Source organism: Brachyhypopomus gauderio, chromosome 5, assembly GCF_052324685.1.
Source record: "Brachyhypopomus gauderio isolate BG-103 chromosome 5, BGAUD_0.2, whole genome shotgun sequence".
Taxonomy (NCBI): domain Eukaryota; kingdom Metazoa; phylum Chordata; class Actinopteri; order Gymnotiformes; family Hypopomidae; genus Brachyhypopomus; species Brachyhypopomus gauderio.
This window is the reverse complement of record NC_135215.1, coordinates 11796217-11819484: the sequence shown is the minus strand read 5'-3', so window position 1 is coordinate 11819484 and position 23268 is coordinate 11796217. Positions and strand designations below refer to the sequence as shown.

General features: G+C 42.3%; 1 protein-coding gene across 1 annotated transcript in view; it reads left to right on the top strand.

The window, feature by feature from the left end:
• LOC143514472 (uncharacterized) overlaps positions 1-23268 on the top strand; it is a 34552-nt gene that overhangs the window by 1803 nt on the left and 9481 nt on the right. Inside the window, exons 2-3 of the mRNA XM_077005704.1 lie at positions 399-503; positions 12466-12684. Of these exons, the coding sequence (XP_076861819.1) occupies positions 474-503; positions 12466-12684 (249 nt within the window). The 5' untranslated portion in view covers positions 399-473. The remainder of the gene's footprint in view (positions 1-398; positions 504-12465; positions 12685-23268) is intronic.

The following is a 23268-nucleotide window of genomic DNA, read 5'->3' as shown; positions in this document are numbered from 1 at the left end:
ACTTCAGAATTAACATCTGCGCCGATGAATTTTTGCCACTGCTGGGAGACACATATGATTGATTCAAACAAATCAAATCAAATCAAATATATTTGTATAGCGCTTTTCACAACACATGTTGTCACAAAGCGCTTTACAGGATTTACAAGGTTAACAATACTATGGGTCCAAATCCCTAATGAGCAAGCCAAAGGCGACAGTGGCAAGGAAAAACTCCCTAGATGGTGCACTGTAAAAAATGATGCTGACTGAAAGTAAATGATACTCAAAATTGTACTTAAATAAAGATAAGCCCAAACTGTTTCTAAACATTTTCATGTTCACTGAACATACAGTTTTACAGTATAAACTGAACTCAATAATCTCATCAACATCTACTTAAATTTTGTATATTTCAGAGTAACATTTGTGAATTACGTTGGGAGAACCTAATTTCATTCATTTCAAATCAGAAAGAGGGAGCAATCTGCAAAATGGGCGCCATTATACACTTTGGATTTAAGGTAAGTTTCTCATCTCGTTTAACATGTCAAAACCTAATTTACATGTAAAAGATCATTGTAAGAGTATATTTGCAGATTATGTCCGCATTAAAGCCACAACTGGCTTCATGAGGTTAACGGTATTTGGGCTTTTGTTTGACTTTTGGTATACCCCCCAATTTACTGCTCATTTTATCAGGTTAATACCCTTAAACGTCGTGCTTTTTATGCTTATATGTACCTTAACTTATCCCTACCTTTCACAAAACTACATCAGATCTGATTGGATGTCGTCGTTGGCCAATATTTACGTCTCGTTTTGATTCGTTGACGAAAATGTCCATTCATTCGTCATTGTTTTTATCCCTTTGTATAGTTTTTATTTAGTTATCGTCTCGTTTTCAAGACAAAAATTATTCGTCAACAAAATTAACACTGGAATGCAGTGTCTTTCCATTAATATTATAACTTGCACAATAGTGATGGGCAAAACAGTTCTTTTAGATGAACTGAATCATTAGAATCAGTTCACTATGTTTATTAAAATATTTTTATTTATATTTATTAAAATATTATTCGTTCAAAAGATTGGGGGAATATATGGAATATATTATATCGCGATCGATCGCCAGTGGGTGGCGCCAGAGGGGCGTTTCTTTATAATTTCACGTATCGTTTCGGAGACCTGAACGGTTTATACATGGCTGAACGGTTCATGTTTCAGTTTAGTTCACGGCTTCCGGGAGCAGGAGACGAGAATGTTGTAAAAAATGTATAAATAAAAAAATATTCAAGTATGCATAAATGTTGGGTATATTATAAGCAATATAAATAACATTACAACTAACATAATACAATAAATAAATATGAACTAACCTACAACTTTGAGTGCAAAATAAATATTAAATTAAAAGCAAAATTAAGATAAAAACTGTACATTCAGAAGAAAATAGCAACTTAAATATGCAATCAAAAAGAGAATAAATAGCTTAACTCTACAGCAAAACAAAAAGTCAAGAAACTAATATAAATAAATATAAATAGAACAAAGACACATCCATACACTCACTGTTGTAGGTGCAGAACAAATGAAATCCAAACAGGATCATCATGATAAAGATGGCCTACTGGCCTTATGCCCTTTACTTCAGGTTGGCATTTAGGAATATCAGCTGGCTGACCTTTGCAGAAGTGAGACGATTTCTTCGCTCTAAAATGATCTGGCCCATTTTACTAAACACTCTCTCTGATGGGACAGATGTGGCAACAATGCAGAGTCTCTTCATCATCACCTCATAAAGTCTCGGATAGACCACACCTCGACTTTGCCACCACGTGAGGGGGTTTGAAGACCTCTTCACTAGAGGTTCTTCCACAAAAGCACAGACTTCCATTACTGAATCAGCCGTTGGATTCCGATTACTGGTCACAAGCCCGGAGACCTGCTGGTCAAAGTCTTTCCAGATTGCACTCTCCTGAGTGGAACTGTGTCCAGCTGCTGCTCCCTGAGCTTCCTCTACTCCTTCAGCCTGCTGGTTGCGGAGTGTCACTCTTGCTGCAGCATTGCAGAGTTGTTGATAGATCCTATCAGCATCTATATCTTTCCCGAAGGCCTTTTTCTTGAACCTGGGGTCCAGTGCTGCTGCCTCAGAGAGCAAAGCATGGGACTCAATTTTATGAAAACGGTGTGACATCTGTTGGCAAATGGTCGCCACCAATAGCTCCACAGAATCTGTCAGGTTTACAGCTTGTCTGACGTTTAAAGCAATCTTCTGCAGGCCAGAAGAATCACTTTTGAAGCAGTCACATACCTGAGAGAAAGAAAAACAAGGTTGAGGCCTGATGGTAGCAATAATAATGTATATTGTTTTTGTGGTTATTATTTATATTATAACTATTAGTAATTATAGTTTTATAACAAGCATATTCATAACCAAAAGACAACACAATAAGTTCTAGTTATTTTGACTTAGGTCAAGCCAGACAGGAAGGAGCTTGATTGACAGATTTATGACTTTCTTTGGATGTGATTGAACAAGTGAAAATTAGGCTTTCATAATCACATTATTCTGACAATAATTCACATTATTCAGTGCAATAGTAACAGTAAAACACTTACCCCTCACCACTGATTTCAACAGTGACCTATTCAAAGGGCTTTAGTACATCACAGGCCTGTTTCATTTCCTCCCACTCATCTGATGTGAGGGCAGCCAGTCTTGGATTAGTTAATGCCAGGGTTGTTATGATGGCATCTTTATTTTCCAGGAACCTTAACATCAAGTAGTATGTTGAGTTCCATCGTGTTGGACAGTCCTGCTTCAGGCGAGATTCTGCTAACCCCAACTGCTTTTGTGTGGCCTTCAGTTTCTCTGTTGCAACTGTACTTCTGTGCACATATTCGACAATTGCCTTCACCTTTTCCACTGTTTGTTTGATGGCAGCAATGCCATTGTTGACAATGAGGTTCAGGATGTGGGCAAAGCAGAACAGGTGAGGCCAGCCTGTAATCTGGATTGCTTTCACCACATTTGCAGCATTGTCAGACACACAGGCAGCAACTTTATCCTGAAGTCCCCACTCTCTTGCTACTCTCAGAAGCTGTTCTGACAGATTGTCAGCAGTGTGCCTCTCACTTATCTCAAAACACACAAGCAGGACAGAGGCCATCTTAAAGTCATCAATAAAATGACACGTCACAGACATAAATGATGATGTTGTTCTGGATGTCCAGCAGTCTGTGGTCAGGCACACAGCTTTGGCTTTATCCACCTTCACTCTGATTTCTTCATGTGTCTTCCTGTACATGTCTGGAATAATTGTGTTGGACAGTGTTTTCCTGCTGGGTAACACATAGTTGGGGTTCAGCTCCTTGGTAAACTGCCTAAATCCAGTGTCTTCAACAATGGAGTATGGCTGAAAATCCTTAGCAATCATTCTTGCCAGCATTTCATCTAAAGCCCTTTGTCTAAGGGAGTCGATAGGCCTTAATACAAAATGCGTCAGTCTGGCTTGTGTTCCTCCTCTTACTCGGGACCTACCTCCTGTTTCCCCTGGTGGTGTGGCAACAGTAGCTGGAGCTGGACCAGTGATGGTGCTGCTACTGGTTGGAGGAGCAGTGCTGACAGTGCAGGTTCCACTTGCTGTTGGTGCAGTGCTGGTGCTTCTGGTACTGGCAGTAGGAGCAGGCTCAGGCTGAGGGTCATCTCTTACCTGTAACAGCTGCACAGTCTGATGTTTTAACCTTAAATGCCGGTGTAGATTGGCTGTGGAACCACCTTTGATGGACAGTTTGGTCAAATTGGTCAAATTATGCATGATGCAGCTGTTGCTGAAATTAAATGAAATTGTCTCCATACAGCACTTCTCATGGAATCACTCATCTTTATAACTTCACTATCTCTCAAACTTTGGGGGTAGGGTGTTAGTGGGTTCAAGGAGATGGTTGGACTATACCAATTAACAGGAAAGAAGGGTGAAGGTGAAGCTGAAGATTTCAGCACAACTCTAAAATGACCAAAGGTTTACTATCACAATGTATTTTTACAATGTGAGTGTTTGTATAGGTGTGAGAGGGACATACTATGATTGTTTGCAGATATGGGCAACTTTCAATGAAGTGTGTATGCGTGTGCATTCTTCCCTCCCTTATAGCCCTGATGGTTGAGTCCTGCAGGTCTCTATACTGAAGAAAACAACACACTCAAGAAAACAAAGAAGTACAGTTTAATTTTAAGTCAAGCATACACAATACACAATTGTATATTCTAGCTAATTTATTAAAGTGACAACAATCTCGCATCTAGCTAGGAAAAGTAAATTAAAGCCTTAATTGAAGGCCTAGGTCAATCCAGACAAGCAGGAGCCAAACTTTGATTGACAGATTCATGACTTTGTTTGGATGTGACAGTACAAGTGAAAATTTGCCTTCACAGACAGTATTCTTACATGATAATGCAGCTAAATAAAGTGGTGGGTTTTTGCTCTGCTAATCTTCTATTCATATATTTGTTTCCATAATCTGAAATGTGTAATTCATATTTTCTGCAATTCTCATATTTTAATTCTATTCAAACTATGATGACTTTCAACTTGATAGTTTAGCTCGGCTGTATTCCTAACCAAATTGAACAGTAGGGGCGAGAACGAGTTTTTAAACCTGTGAATTACAAATCGTACGTGTTTTTACTTGGATGCAGCCACGAAGTCGCCAGGTTTGCTTCATGGAAATTCATTTTAAGGAACGTAACGGAGCGGAGCTCGGAGCGGTCGTTTTCTGCATGGTCCTAGCGCTAGATTCGTCGCTATTTAAATATTTATTTTTAACCGTTAAAACTACAGACTTTTGAAAATTACGTCCTTGAGGTTAAATGTAGGCTTACATTTCAAATATCATGTTTAGCTGAATAAACATGTTATTTAATGTACAGTATGTAGGCTTACAAATTCATGTTTAACTGAATAAACCGTTGAACACGAGTAGCCTACATTTTATTGAGCATGTTTTTTTTTTCTTCAAGTATCAAAGTAAAACAGCTTCCTCAAGCAGTCATTGATGCATTTTGGAAACAGGAGATGAGCCCCTGGTCTAATGCACCCTCTGTATTAAGAAATCCTATCTCAAAAACTGACTTTTAGTCATTACTTGGGTAGCACGCATATGAGCCATTTTAATATAAATTAATCTAGATTAATTTCAAGATTTCAGTGAGATTAATCTAGATTTAAAAAAATTATCTATGCCCACCCCTAATATATATATATATATATATATATATATATATATATATATATATATATATATATATATATATATAATTATATATATTAGATAGATATATTATATATATATATTATATATTGTGACGTTTGTGGGTCGGCAAAAGACGAGACACAGAATCCTTCTTGACTGACGTCACTTTTGAGTTTATTTACGAATATAGCGCTTATTTGCGCAACGGAGAACACTCACACAAACACAACGTGTAAACTCTAGACAACGACGAGCACAGGACACTCCGCGAGCGCACATTATATAGACAGACCACATTAGCCCCATGTGATTATGAGATGATTCACAGGTGAGACACATTATTCACACAACATAGCCTTCACCACAGAGTTCCGCAGACGCAGACAAAGCACGTGGACAACGTTTACACACGCCCAAAAGGGAGGGGCCGGGGTCCTCAACGTGACAGACGCCCCCTCCAAGGGCACTACCCGTCCCGGGGTGCCAACAGGACCGAGTGCCCCGAACCCACGACGATGGGCGGATCCGACGCGCTCAGTCCTGCGTCTGGGAGGTGACCGCCCTCGGGGAAGCGTCCGCCACGGACCGCCTAGAACACCCTCCCTGGGAACACAGGGGAAAAGACGTTAGACAACGGCACGGTCACAAAAACACAAACAGGCACGCTTACACACATAGACACAAACGGGAAGAGGGGGTTAGGTACACATACGGGTAGACTTACGAACACAGGCACACACACACATGAAACAGGCGCCAGGCTGCGCGCCAGAAGGAGAGCGATGAGGGGAGTGAGATCGGGAGCCACTGGTGCTGCAGGTGCTGCGGTGCTCCTCCTGCTGCAAACCCTCCACCGGGCGCAGCGCGGCTGGCGGACGCGCCTGGTGCAGCGCGGTTGGCCGACGCGCCAGGTGCAGCGCGGTTGGTCCCACCCCTCGGTGGGCCGTACGGGAAACCCTCCTCGCCCGTGGATCTCCCTCCGGACCTGGCAGTGGGAGTGGCTTCCTCCGCTTCCATCTCCTCGTCACTGCCACGGCTCCAGCTCATGGGCTGTCCCGAGCTGCCACCCCGGGAACAGTCCATGTCGCTGGCTGGGGAGAGCTCGGGGGACGAACCCGCCTCTGGACTCCTCCTCCTCTTCACCGTCCCGGCAGACAGTTCCGAGGGGGAAGGGCTCTCCTCCTCCGTGTAGGAGCCCTCGGACGGAGGGTAATCCCCATTCTCCTCCTCCTCCCCACCGTCTTCCTCGGGGCATGCAGAGCACTCCGACGGGGAGGGGTACTCCTCCTCGTCACACTCTTGCTCCTCGCCCTCCTCGACGGGGGGAGAGGGAACTACGGGCGGAGGGAGGTAGTCCTCTTCCTCTGACTCCTCCTCCTCCTCTTCACCGTAGTCGACGGTGGAGACATCGTCTAGCAACGGAGGGTAGGCTTCCTCCCCCTCCCCACCGTAGTCGACGGTGGAGGCTTCGCCTAGAGACGGAGGGTAGCCCTCTTCCTCCTCCGCATCACCCTCCTCCTCAGAGTCCTCCTCCCCAAACTCGCTCTCTGGGGTAGTGTCTGTGGCGCAGAACACGTAGGATCCTACCCGCAGAGGAGAAAGAGCGCGGGATGGAGGAGGTTTTCTCTGTCGCTCTCGCCAAGTCTGTACCGCCCCCTCGCGGATCATCTCCGCTATCTCGGGGTCGGTCGTTGCCCGTGCTGAAGCCAGCTGGAACGCGCAGACCGGGTCCTGTTCCAACTGTTCCAAGGTTGGCGTGGCTTCACAGCGCGGTGGCGAGGAGGGAGCGTGGTGATGCCGCTTGCTGGGGCGCTGGCTCTTCTTTGGCCGGGTTGTGTAGCCTGGCATCGTTCTTGGTGTCTCGAAAAGGGCTTGTCGTTCTGTGACATTTGTGGGTCGGCGAAAGACGAGACACAGAATCCTTCTTGACTGACGTCACTTTTGAGTTTATTTACGAATATAGCGCTTATTTGCGCAACGGAGAACACTCACACAAACACAACGTGTAAACTCTAGACAACGACGAGCACAGGACACTGCGCGAGCGCACATTAAATAGACAGACCACATTAGCCCCATGTGATAACGAGACGATTCACAGGTGAGACACATTATTCACACAACATAGCCTTCACCACAGAGTTCCGCAGATGCAGACAAAGCACGTGGACAACGTTTACACACGCCCAAAAGGGAGGGGCCGGGGTCCTCAACGTGACATAGATATTAGTGGTGGGCCGTTAACGGCGTTCGTTAATTTGATACTCTTATCAGGCGATATAAAAAATATCGCCGTTAATCTATTCTTAAAGTTGGGTTGGGAACTGGGTCAAAATGGGTAAGCAAACTATGATGACTTTCAACTTGATAGTTTAGCTCGGCTGTATTCCTAACCAAATTGCACAGTTGGGGCGAGAACGAGTTTTCAAACCTGTGAATTACAAATCGGTCGTGTGTTTACATGGATGCAGCCACGAAGTCGCCAGGTTTGCTTCACGGAAAATTCATTTTTAGGAACGTAAAGTGGTAGCGGAGCGGAGCTCGGAGCGGTCGTTTTCTGCATGGTCCTAGCTAGATTCGTCGCTATTTAAATATTTCTTTTTAACCGTTAAAACTGCAAAGGACCAAAACCGGCTTTTGAAAAAAAATACGTAATTACAAATTACGTCCGTGAGGTTAAATGTACTAAATGTTGGCTTACATTTCAAATATCATGTTTAGCTGAATAAAACGAACATGAGTAGCCTACATTTTATTGAGCATGTTTTTTTTTCCAAGTATCAAAGTAGAACAGCTTCCTCAAGCAGTCATTGATGCATTTTGGAAACAGGAATTGAGTCCCTGGTCTAACGCACCCCCTGTATTAAGAAACCCTATCTCAAAAACTGACTTTTAGTCATTATTTGGGTAGCACGCATAAGAACCATTTTAATATAGATTAATCTAGATTAATTTCAAGATTTCAGTGAGATTAATCTAGATTAAAAAAATTAATCTATGCCCACCCCTAGTATATATATATATATATATATATATATATATATATATATATATATATATATATATATATGTATATTTGATCTACCACAATTTTTTTCAGTCATTAATCACTCACTTATGTTTATTTCTGTTGCTACTTGTTTTATACAGTACTTGTTACATGACATTTAAAGTTTGTTTCTAGAAACAAAATCTGTTAAAACAGGGGGGAGGTGTGTGTTTATGTTTATATGGCTTAACTCCATGTGAGCGATTAGCAACGCAAACGTGAATCACGTCCTTAGCAACGGTTCTCTAGGTGCAGTGCAAATGTGGCTCACCGTGACAGTACGTTTATTGAATGAATCAGAGAGTGCACGAGAGCTTTCAGTTCATGAACGAATCAGAGAGTGAACGAGAGCTTTCAGTTCATGAACGAATCAGTGCGTGAACGAGAGCTTTCAGTTCATGAACTAATCATTGAACGAATCACGGAGCATGCGCAGTTCCCTCGGTGATTCGGTGATTCACAGACCACACTGCAGTTCCCCTGCCAGCCTGCACGGTCGCTGCTGAGCTCAATTACTGAACTGAAAAAGGAACGAATCATCTGAGGAAGTGATTCGATTCAGTTCGTTCACTCACACTATTGCACAACCTGTAGCACTGTGGGTTTTGATATGTCTGTCTCTTCACTTAGGCGGGGCAGCTTGCGTAATAATTGTGTTGCCTCTGCATAAATTGATTTAATAAGGTGACTCTTTCCTGTCCCTGCTGTTCCTGAGACACAGAAAAGAAACTGAGGTGGATTTTCACCAAAAACACTTCTTTTGCACCAATCACGTACGCATAGAATATAGCTGCCTGTGTTTCATTTAAACTCTGGTACATTTTTCTAATTTGTGAAGAATTCATCTGTGGATCTTCCATCAATGGCATAGCTGTGGTGTTACCACACATAGGTGTGGAATATTCAAGAACATCATCTTGTTCACTTATGACATTCGGATCTGTGAGTTCATTCTCCAAAATACTTTCTAAACGGATCTGTTCATTTGCTGGTGCCAGTGAAGTCCATGCATCTTCAATAGGACCATTTTGTTCAAAATTGTCAATTGCTTGGTCAATAGCTTCACTGTGCTTTTTGTACTTTGTTCTGTTCTCATTTACAATGGTGTAAACATGGCGAAGTATATCTGAGCCCATCAGTTTTACAGAGGCAAAGCCATAAATGGATTCATAATTTTGGAATCGTGTTGACAAGTTGTGTGATTCTTCGGTATGGTACGTATAACTTCAGCAATGTTCCATAGAACTTTTCTGGATGTTTTTGCTGGAAGAATCGAGGAAATCGAATTATGGCAGGTTTTCCTCTAGTATGTTTTTGTATGTGCCCCATGTTGTTCTGTAATGACAAAACATTTTTGCCTTTTTTCTGCCCTCCATAAATAATTTTATACTCACTAGCAAATTCTGCCATTAACATGTTTTCAAATTCAGGAGTGTTTGGCCTGAACATGTACTTGTCAGTCAATCCAATCATCCACACATCCTCATCATCAGGGTCTTTGTTTTGCAGATATCTCAGTAGTAAACTCATCCGTACAGCATTGTCATCAGTTGGTATGAAAACAACAGTACGGGATGATAATTTGAGTTTTAAACTGCAAGTCCTGGGCACTGACCTCTCTGTTTTTGGCGTAGGCATGCATGATCTGTTTCATGGTTTCATTTTCAGATGTGCTGTCACATGTATCTCTCATCACTCGCTTTAGATAATCACTCAATTCATGTTCAGCTTTTGAAATGTATGACAGAATTATACAGAATTATAATATATAATAATATATAATGTATAATTATACAGAATTATACATTATACAGCTATATGGATTCAGTATGAATTGTATGTCCATGTTGGAATTCCAGGCTCTTAACAATAGAGGATTGTAGCCATTTACCCAGCAGTCTTTTGGTTCTCGTGCCATTATGATCAGACTGGATGTAGAAAGAGACTCAACACTTCTCTTGTAGTACTGGTAAGACATATTGCCCTTTTCAAGCAGTTCTGTAATGCTTACAAACTGTTGATTTGTGTCATTCAACAGATCTCACACAGTCTGCAGATTTATTTTAGCCTGTGCTTGTTCATCTACTTCTGTATTTTCTTCATCAGGGTCTGTGTCAATGGGTGGTGGTCTGGGGCGTGTAATCATTGTTCTTGCCTTCTTGCCATAGGTGGTTTCCAACTTTGGAAAACATTTTTTTTCTATTGACACAACACAACTTACAGCATCAGAAAGTACATAAATTACAAGTATACAAGTTTCTAAACATACAAAAAAATTTCAGCCTTCTAGCTGTAATAGTTTTAGAGATATTGACATTCAAATATTGCTATTTAGCCACTTTCGCAAAAGATGTGTCTGAGGGGGTGTTTACAAAAACGGCTGTAACTCTTGAAATATTGAACATGGAACAGAAATACTTTGGATTTCCCCATGAAATATACTGCCTACAAATGGGGAAAGTTTGAAGGGATTCTGAGATGGTCAATCTAAATTTTGGTTGATTTGACATGGAATGACCCTATTGCATAAAGTAAAGCCCAGCACAGTTCCTTATATAATAGCTTACTTTCTTCCCTTTTTATGAAATAACATGACAAGGTGATGGGACAATAAAAATGTTTATTTAAACAGCATACTTATTTCAGTTAAATGACAGCAAACTTGCATTTCCTTTCTATAAAATCACTCTTGTTTTCACCCCCCAGGGCTCATCAAAATGGCAACCATTTCCAGTGCACTTACCAAAACCACCACACCGTACAGTAGGCCGCCTGCTGTCAAAATCAAGTGCATTTTGAAGAAAAGTGTAGACCGTTCTACAAGTTTTAATTTTAATACAGACAAGGTCACTGTAGTTTCAGCAAAGCACTATTTGCATTTTGGAGTTACTGATGGCCAACATGCCATTAAAGTGGTTCGCAATTTAGATTTCCAGTCCAGACACATTGACATGGGAGGATGTTATATTATTAAAGGCTTCGTAGTCATTAAAGAAAAAAAAACAGGACAGGACTTTTTTTATCACAAAAGACACCACAATATTCAGGACTGGAATTTTTTAGGTGTCCATGGAGGCCGAAGAAAGGGCAACCCAGGTCATTGAGCCTCAAAGTGTGCCAACAGAACTTGGAGAGAAGACCACCGAAAACTGTCTTGCCACCCTGCGAGGAACAGTGGACACTAAGTTATACTCATTTTGTTCATTTAAAAATAGGTGTGTGTGTGTGTATTTGTTGCCCAATAGTCACCAATGGCAGAAAATAATGAATAATTATGAAAAAATATACATGTGGGTTAATTAGTGATGTCTAGATAGATTAACTTTTTTAATCCCAAGGGGGAAATTCAATTACAGCAGCTTTGAAAGGGTACAACATACATACATTAAATGTAAAATAAGTCAAATAATAAATATAAATATAAAAAGTCAAAAATTAAATACACAATAGAATATTAATCTAAATAAGAAAACTAAAACATAATGTGTGCAAATAAATGCTGTAGTAAAGTGTGATGTGCAGTGCAAAGTGTAATCTGATGTGTGATCCTAGAGAGTTTAGCAGTGTACTGAGTGCTGTTTACTGTGAACATTTAGGTAGTAAATAGTAAAGTGACAGTAATAATGTTCCTGCATATGGTGAGTTGTTGTACAGTGTGAACGCTGTTGGGAGGAATGATCTCCTTGTTGCAGCGGAGGTGAAGGAGCCTGTTACTGAAAGTGCTCTGCTGCCTAGCCAGTGTGTTGTGGAGGGGTGTAAGGGGTTCTCCATATTGGTAGTGAGCTTTTTTAAGGTCCTCCTCTCTGTAACAAACTCAAAGCCCTCCAGAGAGCAGCCAATGACTGAACCAGCCTTCCTGATTAGTTTGTTGAGCTTGGCAGCATCTAGGCTAAATAAAGAGGAAAATCCATAAGGCTGGGTAGTTTCTGGAATTATAGTTCATTACCTCTAACTCTATGAAGGAAACGACTGACTCTTTTCAAAATGCTAAAAATGCTACCTTGAAAAAGTATTTGAAAGAAATTTGTTGTTTAATTATAATTGATAAACCATAAAATTGCTAATTTTATAAAAACCTTTTTTTCTTGTTGGCTTTTTAGACAATTTATTTTGTATACTGTGTGTACTTTTGCAGACATGTACAGTGCAATCACTTATTCTTTGTCTTGATTTATTGCCAGCTGAGTGCACCTCGACGAGTGAAGCTTTATGAGGGGGACGTGCCCATTGTGGACCTCTCACTTGCTGAAGGGGAGAGGAAAGTCCAAGTATCCCTTTGGAGGGAGGCAGCCCTGAACACCATCCATATAGGCCACCCTGTAACCATCACCCACCTCCGCTGGACAAATGATAAGTCCGTGGGTTTCAAATGGAACTCCACATCTCATACAACAATAAAGGTGAAAAAAAGTTATGCAATTGTTGTTTAAAACATTTAAAATATTTTACCTTTCACAACATTGAGCATCAAGTTTTATATTACCTAATCGCAAGTTGTGAGTCATAACATACTAAAATGTAGTGATGGGAATTTCGGCTCTTTTTAGGGAGCCGGATCTTTTGGCTCAGCTCCTCATAAAGAGTCGGCTCTTTCGGCTCCCAAATGGCTCATTTGAGGGCGTAGCGAACGTACTTTGTTGGGGGGGGGGTTTATACTTTCGCGAGTGACCGTAGCGTGTGACTCCACCCACCTCGCGTGAACGGTGGAATCGTTTATACTTTTGCGAGCTTCACTGCAGTGTTCTCCGAAATTATAGATGGCATTGGAAAATAAAAAACTCCTGCAAAATCGGTGAAAAAACATTTTTACCTGACGCTACACCAGGCAAATATCTGTTTGACTGAACAACATTTATAATTCCAGGACGAAACATGAGAGAACGTGAAGAAATTAAGATTGGGCGTTTAAATAATGTGATAAAAAAGCGAATTATTTTGAATCATTTTGAGTATATGTATTTAACTAAATTAAGTTTAACGTGCTCGGAAATATTGAACTGGACCTTTAAAGTGCCGTACAAGTGCTTTAATTCCACCTTGTAAAGGTGTATGAATCCTGCAAACATGACTTGCGCTGAGGCGCGGAGCGCACGAAGTTACAAAATTTGAGAGGAGCACGACCTTGCGAATTGACAGCGCTCGAGGCACAGCGATTACGTCATTTTCCCCGCGCGGACCCTCGTGCCGCGTCAAGTATAAACCAGGCTTATATATTTGGAAATATAAGAGTTGATCGAATATAACCCAGTGATTTCCATGACTTACATTTGAGATTTTTTTTTTTTTACTTTTTTTTTGCCAAATATGTCAACCCCCCACCTATAACAGTATAAAAGCTAATATGCCATGTTCCTGCTTAAATTAGCTTATAAGAAACTGCAGTGTAACTTTCAGTTAGTTTGCAGGTTTCTTTATAGGCATTATTCCATTTTAGTAGTGATGTGTCAGTCGTGAATGAACCGGTTCAAAGAGTCGGCTGAACCGGTTCATTCACGACATTCAGCACCGTTCTCTCTCCGCTCCCCCAGTGTCACTTAAAGGGCCAAGTGCCTGTCTGTTAGGGAATTCGCTGCGAGGAGTAGTAGTCACTACAATTTCAACATTGTTAATTTAGGCAAAGAAGTCAAATGTTCTGTGTGTAATACGGTATTGAAGTACAACAGTTCCACTAGCTCACTCAATTATCATTTGAACACCATGCATGCAGTTGTCCTGCATATCACCAGTGCACCTGGTCAACCTAAAATCACAGCTACACTGGGAAGGCGAGCGTTTTCGAAGCTCGCTACAAAAAAATACGAGTGAGCTAAAAACAAAGCTATCTACTGCTACTACTGTAGCCCTTACAACAGATTGTTGGACGGCTCTAACAACAGAAAGTTACATTACTGTGACGTGCCACTACACTGACGAGAACTGGCAGCTAAAATCTGCAGTGCTGATTACGACGAACATGTCGGATAGACACACCGCTGACAGTTTAACTGACAAGCTCAATGATGTTGTGGAAACTTGGGCACTCTCCGGTCGCGTTACAGCATGTGTTCACTACAAAGCTAGAAACATTGTCCAAACATGGGCTCAATAATATTCTGTTTGGCTCTCTATTTAATTTCATCTTTTATTTAATTTCTTCTTTTTTTAAACATTTTTTTTAATGTCTAATGTTTCAAATTGAACTGAGCCAGTCCTTAATTTATTCCTTTTTTAAAATGAAAGAATGTATTTTGTTATACCATAAAAATTTCCTCATGCATAATTACTTGAGCAATATATAATATAATTATCATAATATAATATATACTTTTTGAACAAAGTGTTTTAACTACACTGCTCAAAAAAATAAAGGGAACACTTAACACAATGTAACTCCAAGTCATCCACACTTCGTGTTCAGATAGGAAGCAACACTGATTGTGAATCAATTTCAACTGCTCTTGTGCAAATGGAACAGACAACATGTAGAAATGAGAGATTTTCAACTGATTTCAAAGATTTTTATTAATTGAGATCTAGGATGTGTTATTTTAGTGTTCCCTTAATTTTTTTGAGCAGTATATTTAGCTGATATTTTTAAAAGCCCTATTGAAACACTGAAATTCAGGTGAAAAACGCCGCTTATCGATTAATCGAAAGTCGATCGATAAGATCAGTCAACTAACGATTAATGAATTAATCGATCATTTGCATCCCTAATATAATGTAATAATGTAAGTCAATTATCCTGATTACTATTTAAAAGTATACCATTTCTCATGTGCAAATATGTTACCTTTTGTATTAATTGGCTTCATCAACACTCATAAGACTTACTCATAATCTTTCAATATACTTCAAATTAATTTGTGAGTATCTTGTTATAAAAGTACCAAAATTCATGTAACTATTGCTGACACTATTCCCCATCAGCCACATTGTTGAGTTTATGATTAATTATCAAAAAGCCCTAATTTTTTTCAAAATTCTGAATGCCACACCAAATTACATGGTGTCACGCCATATGATAAATCATGCCACACAGCAATCTGTATGCAAAAATCTGCATTTACCAAACAAACAAACTTTTGACAAGTGACTGAAATCATTTTTAGTTACAGCAAAATCACAAAATTGAAGAACAGTGAATTCTACTCAACGTAGTGAACAATGCTTATAAGGCATTAACTAACACATTTACTGTATTCATTAGATGTTACACTTTTTATTCTAATCTGCTGATATTGGTTATGGTTACACGAATTATAATAATCTTTGGTAAGTCATTGAACTTTTTTATATTTAATGCATAAATTAATTTAAGAATGAGAATAAGTAAAACGATGCTCAAACAGCAAGCTGATATTGTATCATTAAAATCTGTTAAAAGTGTGCCATCTCTCGTCATCTAATGAAATCTGCCTCAAACTAAATAAATAAAGGGAAACATTTGAGTGACAAAATGATGTTGTGATGGGCAGTGTGAGCAACTGAAAAGGAAGCGATCACTCCAAGTCTCAGGGGAAAAAGGATGATTTAATAGAAAGTGTGCAAACCAAAACCCGTGCAAAAGATCCAAATTAAGGATATAATGACCAGCGGTCAACTGGTACAAAGACAAGACATATATAGGCAAACAAACGACCCTCAGGTGAGACGGATCATGGGCTCCGCCCACCTGAGGCACGCACATGACGTCACCAAACAACAACAACAACAGCCGCTGTGGACGGAGGCGGCCGCCTCACCGTGACAGACCCCCCCACCAAGCCGCACTCCCCTCCACTGGGTGTGTGGCACACAGCGGCTGCACACAAAACACAAAGGGGCAGGAAGGCAGAGACAGGCAGGAACACACCTCCTGCCGTCCGGGAGCTGGAACATAAAACACACAACATTAAACAGCTCACCTCCCCTGGCGGGACCCTGGACCGACCAGGCCGTTAACAACACAAAACCACACCCCAGTTGGTCGCAGGGCCCTCACGCCCTAACTGGCCTTCAGCCGGTGAGCCCCACAGGTGTGAGGATGAGGGGCTACGGCTCCTCTCTCGTCCCTCGTGTATGTGTGTGTGTGTGCAGGCTACCTCTCCAAGGCGTGGCTACTTCACCTCCTGGACCTACCTCCTCCCAGAGCTGACCCCTGCCTTCTGCTAGGGATCACCCCAGCCTCCTGGGGAGCCAACCCCTCCCGGGGCCTCTCATCGCAAGGTGGACTTCTCCACCCAACCCAGGAGCGCCAGAGACAGAGGCCCAGAGGACCCCCGACGCGGGCTAGGGAGCAGCCCCAAGGGCCTCCTGGTCACTCCGGGCAGGAGGGAGGATCTCCCTCCTCAGCAGGAGCTTTTCAGACCGGAGCCCCATGGTCCCCTAACATCCGGGGGCCCCAGCCCTCTAGGGAGGGGCTCTTCATGACCGGGCTCCGGTCACCCCACAACACAAGGGGGCTCCTGCCAGGTGGAGACCCCCACAAGGTCCAGGAACACCACCAAGGAGAAGCACCTGCACAGAGAATAGAACACACACACACAACCGCGCCCTACCCTATTCAGGGCCTCCCTCGGGAGCGACGCCCTCCGTGCCACACCCCATGGCACGGGACCACAGCCGGTCCCCCCAAACACACAATCAAGGGGAGGAGCATGCGTGGAATTACACGCAAACAGTTAACACGCTAGGACAAAACGCACGCGCTATTACTAGACAAACAAACAAAAACGGTGCACAAACAGACAGATGGGACCTACACATGCGCGCTCGACATAAACACACAGTGACGCGCGCCGCTCAGAGCCGCAGTTGCTCCCCACATTTAACACAAGACACACGGGGAGCGAGGCGACAGTGACGAGCGGCGACCGTGTCACACACAAAACATGTAACATTAAACACAACGAGCACGCACACTGATCCACACATCCGTCGACATGAACACACGTTTTAACCAACACAAAACATGAAGAGTTTTCCCAGGGCAGACAGCCCTGGTCCTCGCTGTGCCACAAACACAACACAAAAGCACGGCGGAACTCTTCACAAAACACCACGCAGACAAGCACTTACCACGAGACATGACCACGAACGAAGGAGAAAGAAAAAGAGACTCGGCGGCTTCCGAAGGGTGGCTGGTCATTCTGTGACGGGCGGTGTGAGCAACTGAAAAGGAAGTGATCACGCCAAGTCTCAGGGGAAAAAGGATGGTTTAATAAAAAGTGTGCAAACAAAAACCCGTGCAAAAGATCCAAATTAAGGATATAATGACCAGCGGTCAACTGGTACAAATACAAGACATATATAGGCAAACAAACGACCCTCAGGTGAGACGGATCACGGGCTCCGCCCACCTGAGGGATGCACATGACGTCACCAAACAACAACAACAACAGCCGCTGTGGACGGAGGTGGCCGGTAGGGGGCCGCCTCACCATGACAGATGTAGTTTAACATGGATTCAGCTTGAAAATGGGATAGCAGTGATTCACCAAATTGAGTTGGTGTAGATATTAAATGTGAATAATATAATCATTTATTATCAAAATATATTAAAAGTATAAAATATTCAACAAACTATTAACTATAAAAATGTATCAAGACCATTATTTATGTATTTATGCACAGTTCATATCATATAGTGTGACAAAATGATCATATGGTGTGACAAGAAATCCCTGTCACACCTTATGATAATGTGTCACACCATATGAGGTTTCATGTACTTAGCATGACATTAAGCAATGTGCCTTTATGCTAACACCATAAAACCATGCTAACTACAATGTGACAATATAGTTTTAAAGGTAATACTGACTGAAAAGCAATTTAACTTGTGCATTTTTGTGTAATATGTGTCACACCAAGACGGAAGCAGGATTGCTGGATATAATTGATTTTTTTGAAAACATGAAGAGCGATGACTCACTTTGTAACTTTCAGTGTCTCTCTGAGGCTTTCTTCTATCTCCTGAAAGAAGGAGGACCCCCACTCCCCAAAGGTCTCCAAACAATTGCCCGTTTAAAAAAAGGAATATGGTGTCACACCATATGACATCCATTTTGGGGACAAAATGTTTTAGTTAAGGGTGGCTTCAAAATGTTATGCCTGAACTTTTAGTCAAGCAGATTCAAAAGTAGACATCTGGGTTATCAATATATTATTGAGTAAACAGAAAATTTATTAATTTTCTTGTTTTAATTCAAAAACTAACTTTGTGAAATGTGCTTGGGACAGTCACTCCATATGAGTTTTTTCTAGTTTGGCTGAAAATTGTGAAAAAAAGGAATGTTAATCCCATGAATGCTCTGTAAATACATATAAAACAGCACTTTCTGAACAATATCACCAGTTTTTTACATATTTTTCTATAATTTAAGTATTGGACCAAAAAAAAGCCACGTCATGTCAACCACCCAGATACCTTTATATCTATCAATATGATTTAAAAAGATGTTTTATTACCAAGATGGTAATAAAACCATATAGAAAATAGGCCAACTTCACATTTTTTTACACAATATTTCTAATGCAACACTTTACCTGCTGCCAGTTTGAATCCAAGTCTGAAGTCGCGATACCCAGTGTCAGCAGTGTCATTGCCTACTGTAATCACAAAAATGAACATAATATTTAACAATGCATTACATCTGAACCAATTTGAATGTCACAATCTAGCTTAAAGTTAGTTAATGCCAACAATTTTTTTTCATATTGCTTTAGAAAACAACCCAATCTGGCCAAATAAAGGTGTTAGGATAAATAACTTATGAATTAAAAAAGCTTAGCAGACTATAAAATCCGTACAGAACTATTGTCAACTGGTTTGTACATCTGTTTAATCCTCGGAAAAGGCATCCAAAGGGTTAGTTGATACATTAACTGGCTGTTACAGGGTGGCCGCGGGTCCTTAAAAATTCTTAAATGGTATTAAATTTCATTTTTGTCAAATAAGACCTTGAAAAGTCTTATTTTGTCTTAAATTTTCAACCGAAATGTCTTAAGAATAATTCCGTTCTGTGTTGAACCTCGGGGGCGGAAATCGGTAGCCATGCAGTGCACAACCTTCGCAGTATTGCTCGGTATGGTTGTTGGACTGGCGGGATGTGTGTACGTTAACGTCTGTTCGGAGAGATGGGGAAATGCAAATTTAGCCAGAAATGGTTGGAAGACCCGATATATTCTTGGTGGTTCAGAGCTGTCAGATACCATCGAGGCTCGTCAGCAGCAGCCTGCAATATTAATGCTTTGCCCTGCTGCTGGCATAGCCTGGTTTATACTTTTGCGAGTGACCGTGACCGATTACGCCCACTTCGCGCGAACCTCCGCGAACGGCGGAAGCATTCATACTCAGTGTTGCCAGGTTCGCGGTTTTCACGCCAAATTGGGCTTGTTTGAAACTCCTTCCACGGGTAAAAATTCTGGGGTCGCGGGGTGCGGTTTTTTGGGCTACTTTTGAGTTGGGCCACTGCGGGAGTTACAAGTCAACACAAAGAATCGATGGCGATATAATACTTAATTTGTCTCCATTTTAACACTGCTTCCCCGGTCGACAATTTACACTCCCCCCCCTCCCCCCGCTCAACAACTTAAGCTGGGCGTACGCTGTGCGATTTTTGGCCCATTTTCAGCCGATTTTTCACTCGTGCGACTATTTTTGCGATCGAGCCGAGTTTCGGCTCAATCGCGTGTCGTGCATCGTATAGTTTACACAGGTAAACGAGGAGCGATTCACACCTCACGACCAACTCCCGATCGGAGCCACCGCGATTGCGTCATTTTCGCCGCGCGGACCCTCGCATTTTAAGTGTTCAAGCAGCTAGATAAATAATGTAAATAATCAGTTGGTTTTTGTGCTTAATTTTAACGTGTATGATCTTCCGAGTTGGTCTTAATTTTATTTGGAAAAGGGTATTAAAAAGTCTTAAAATGTCTTAATTTTCACTTGGTCAAACCTGTAGACACCCTGTGTTAATTAGGGCTGTGAATCTTTGGGAATCCCACAATTCGATTCAGAATCGATTCTTGGGGTCATGATTCGATTCTAAAATGATTCTTTTCTGATTCAAATTCCGATTATTTACCGATTCTCGATTCAAAATGATTCTCAGTATCTCAGGAGCTACTCCGGTCTGGTGGCATGAAAGCAGAGTACATTTATAAAGATATTATAATTGTAAATGTTTTATCAACATATTGCAATAATGTTAACACACAAAGGTAAATCCAAGACAATATGTCTGATTTATTTATTCTTGCACGTTTTTAACTTGTAAAAACGCAACACAATATCTTTGAGGCTGACACTGAAGCTACTTGAACTGCTCAGTTATCAGAACACTACATTAAACTTATAAAACTAGTAAAATAAATAAAATTGGTAGGCTTAGGCTAGCTGCCAGAACTTGCCACTACTCAAAAATTTAATTATACAAAAATACTGCTTTCTGTAAAAACAACAAATTTCTTCATACAAGAATTGGGCTTAAGCTAGCTGCCTATTTCTGAGAACATGCCACATCCAGAAACAAAATTACACGTTTTTCCTTAACAAATCACAAAAATAAAAATATATGAAAGTGCTTCCAAAAATAAAAGTACTGTACATTAAAAGGGGTTGATAACATGTTTATTCAGCTAATCATGATATTTGAAATGTAAGCCAATATTTAGTACATTTAACCTCACGGACGTAATTTGGGGGGGACTTTTTCAAAAGCCGGTTTTGGTCCTCTGCAGTTTTAACGGTTAAAAAGAAATATTTAAATAGCGATTAATTTAGCGCTAGGACCATGCAGAAAACGACCGCTCCAAGCTCCGCTCCGGTAACACTTTAAGGGCGTACTCACACTAGGCTCTGTGATCCGGGCCCAGTTAACCATGCTCGGGCCCGCTTGAAGAGGTGGTCGACCGCTCCCTGCCTCGAGTCGGTGGGGCAGTGAAGCTCGGTGCTCAATGAGCCAGCTAGCTGGCTCTCTTCTTCCAGAGGACCATTTCCTCTGGACCTACGCATTTCCACCCACCCACCCCCCACACATATATACACACACACGCACGCACGCACACAGTCCTTGTACATTTAGGATCCTGGGGGGCAGGCGTGTAACCAGAGGTTGACGAGGTGGGCCTGCTGCCATGGTTCACCCGTCTCCTCACCACTGTCTGCCCCTCAGTTTTTACTGCACCTTAGACATTGAGGGCCTTTGAGGGGACGGTGTGGACGAACACTGGCCAGTGGGCCGGGGCTTTGTCCACGTTGGTCCCAACACCTGTCCCCTCAATTTTAACAGCACCATAGTATCACACACTACCACACATACACATACACCAACACCTACACACAACACAGCACTGGGCCTTCCTCCACCTGTTTCCTGCTCCCTGCCGGGGCGGGGGTGGGTCGCGGGGCCGGGCTGGTGGCGTCCTGGAAACTACTACCGATCCTTGCTGGTCCAGCCATTTGCCCCCGCCGCGGAGGGTGTGTTAGTTTGGATGTGTGTCTTTGTCCTATCTTTTTATACAGGTAGGTGAATGAGTACATGTTGGGGTGTATGTGTGTGTATATATTGGGGTGTGGGCACATTTGGGGGTAGGCCCATGTGCGCAAGAGTGTATATGGGTGTGGTCGGATGTGTGGAGGAAGTCATGTTGGGTTGTATGTGCGTGTAGGTGTATATGTGTGAGGGTTTACGTGTGAGGGTGAGTTTGGGGGCGCGTGTATGTGTATGGGGATGGGTGTGGGTGTGTGCATGGTAGGGGTGTATATAAGGTGTATAGGGGCAAATGCATATATGAGTTGAGTCTATGAGTGAGGACAGCTGGTTCTGGGTCGGGGGCTAGTCGTGCCCGGTCCGCTTCCGGCTGCTCCCCTGTGGTTACTGCTCCGCTCCGGAGGGGGGCGCCTTGGGGTTCTGGGGCCCCGGCCTGGTGCCCCGGGTGGGGGCGGCTGTGGTCCGGGGCTCCTCGGCGGGAGGGGGGCCCTGCCGGGTGGTGGGTCGTTTTCCAGAGCGCGGGGCGCTGGGGCTTTGCTACCACTTTGCTCCTGCACTCTTTGGCTGTGGGGGGCGCTGTCCGGGGTTCTCACTCTCCCGCCTGTAGGGGCGGGCATGCGAGGGTCACTGGGAAGTGCTGCCCTGGGGCTCCACGGCTCCTGGGGGGGCCGAGGGCGGGTGGGATTCCCGGGTCTTTCTCTGCCTACCTCTGGCTTCTGGGGGAATGTTGTCGTAGCTTTCTATCCTTGCTGGTAAGTACATTCTATACATTTATCCTATGTTGCACAACTAGGTTACACATAAACACACACTCACACATACATCACGTCATTTGTGCTAAATGTCTTTGGTACACTTTTTGCTTTACTTTGCTGTGGGCATTCGAGCTGGTTGGTTTTTTTATTTATTTATTTTTTTTCTTTTTCTTTATATATAATTTATTATTTATTTATTTATTTTTCCCCTGCCCTTCTGTCTTTTCCCTTTTTATTCTTTCTCTCCCCTAGTGTGAGTACGTCCTAAGTTCCATGAAGCAAACCTGGCGACTTCGTAGCTGCATCCATGTAAACACACAAACGATTTGTAATTCACAGGTTTGAAAACTCGTTCTCGCCCCTACTGTGCAATTTGGTTAGGAATACAGCCGAGCTAAACTATCAAGTTGAAAGTCATTATAGTTTGCTTACCCATTTTGACCCAGTTCCCAACCCAACTTTAAGAATAGATTAACGGCGATAATTTTTATATAGCCCGATAAGAGTATCAAATTAACGAACGCCGTTAACGGCCCACCACTAATATATATGTCACGTTGAGGACCCCGGCCCCTCCCTTTTGGGCGTGTGTAAACGTTGTCCACGTGCTTTGTCTGCATCTGCGGAACTCTGTGGTGAAGGCTATGTTGTGTGAATAATGTGTCTCACCTGTGAATCATCTCAATCACATGGGGCTAATGTGGTATGTGTTAAAATACACACTGGCTATACCGAAGTTCACCTCTGACCACATGACCGCAGTATTACAGCA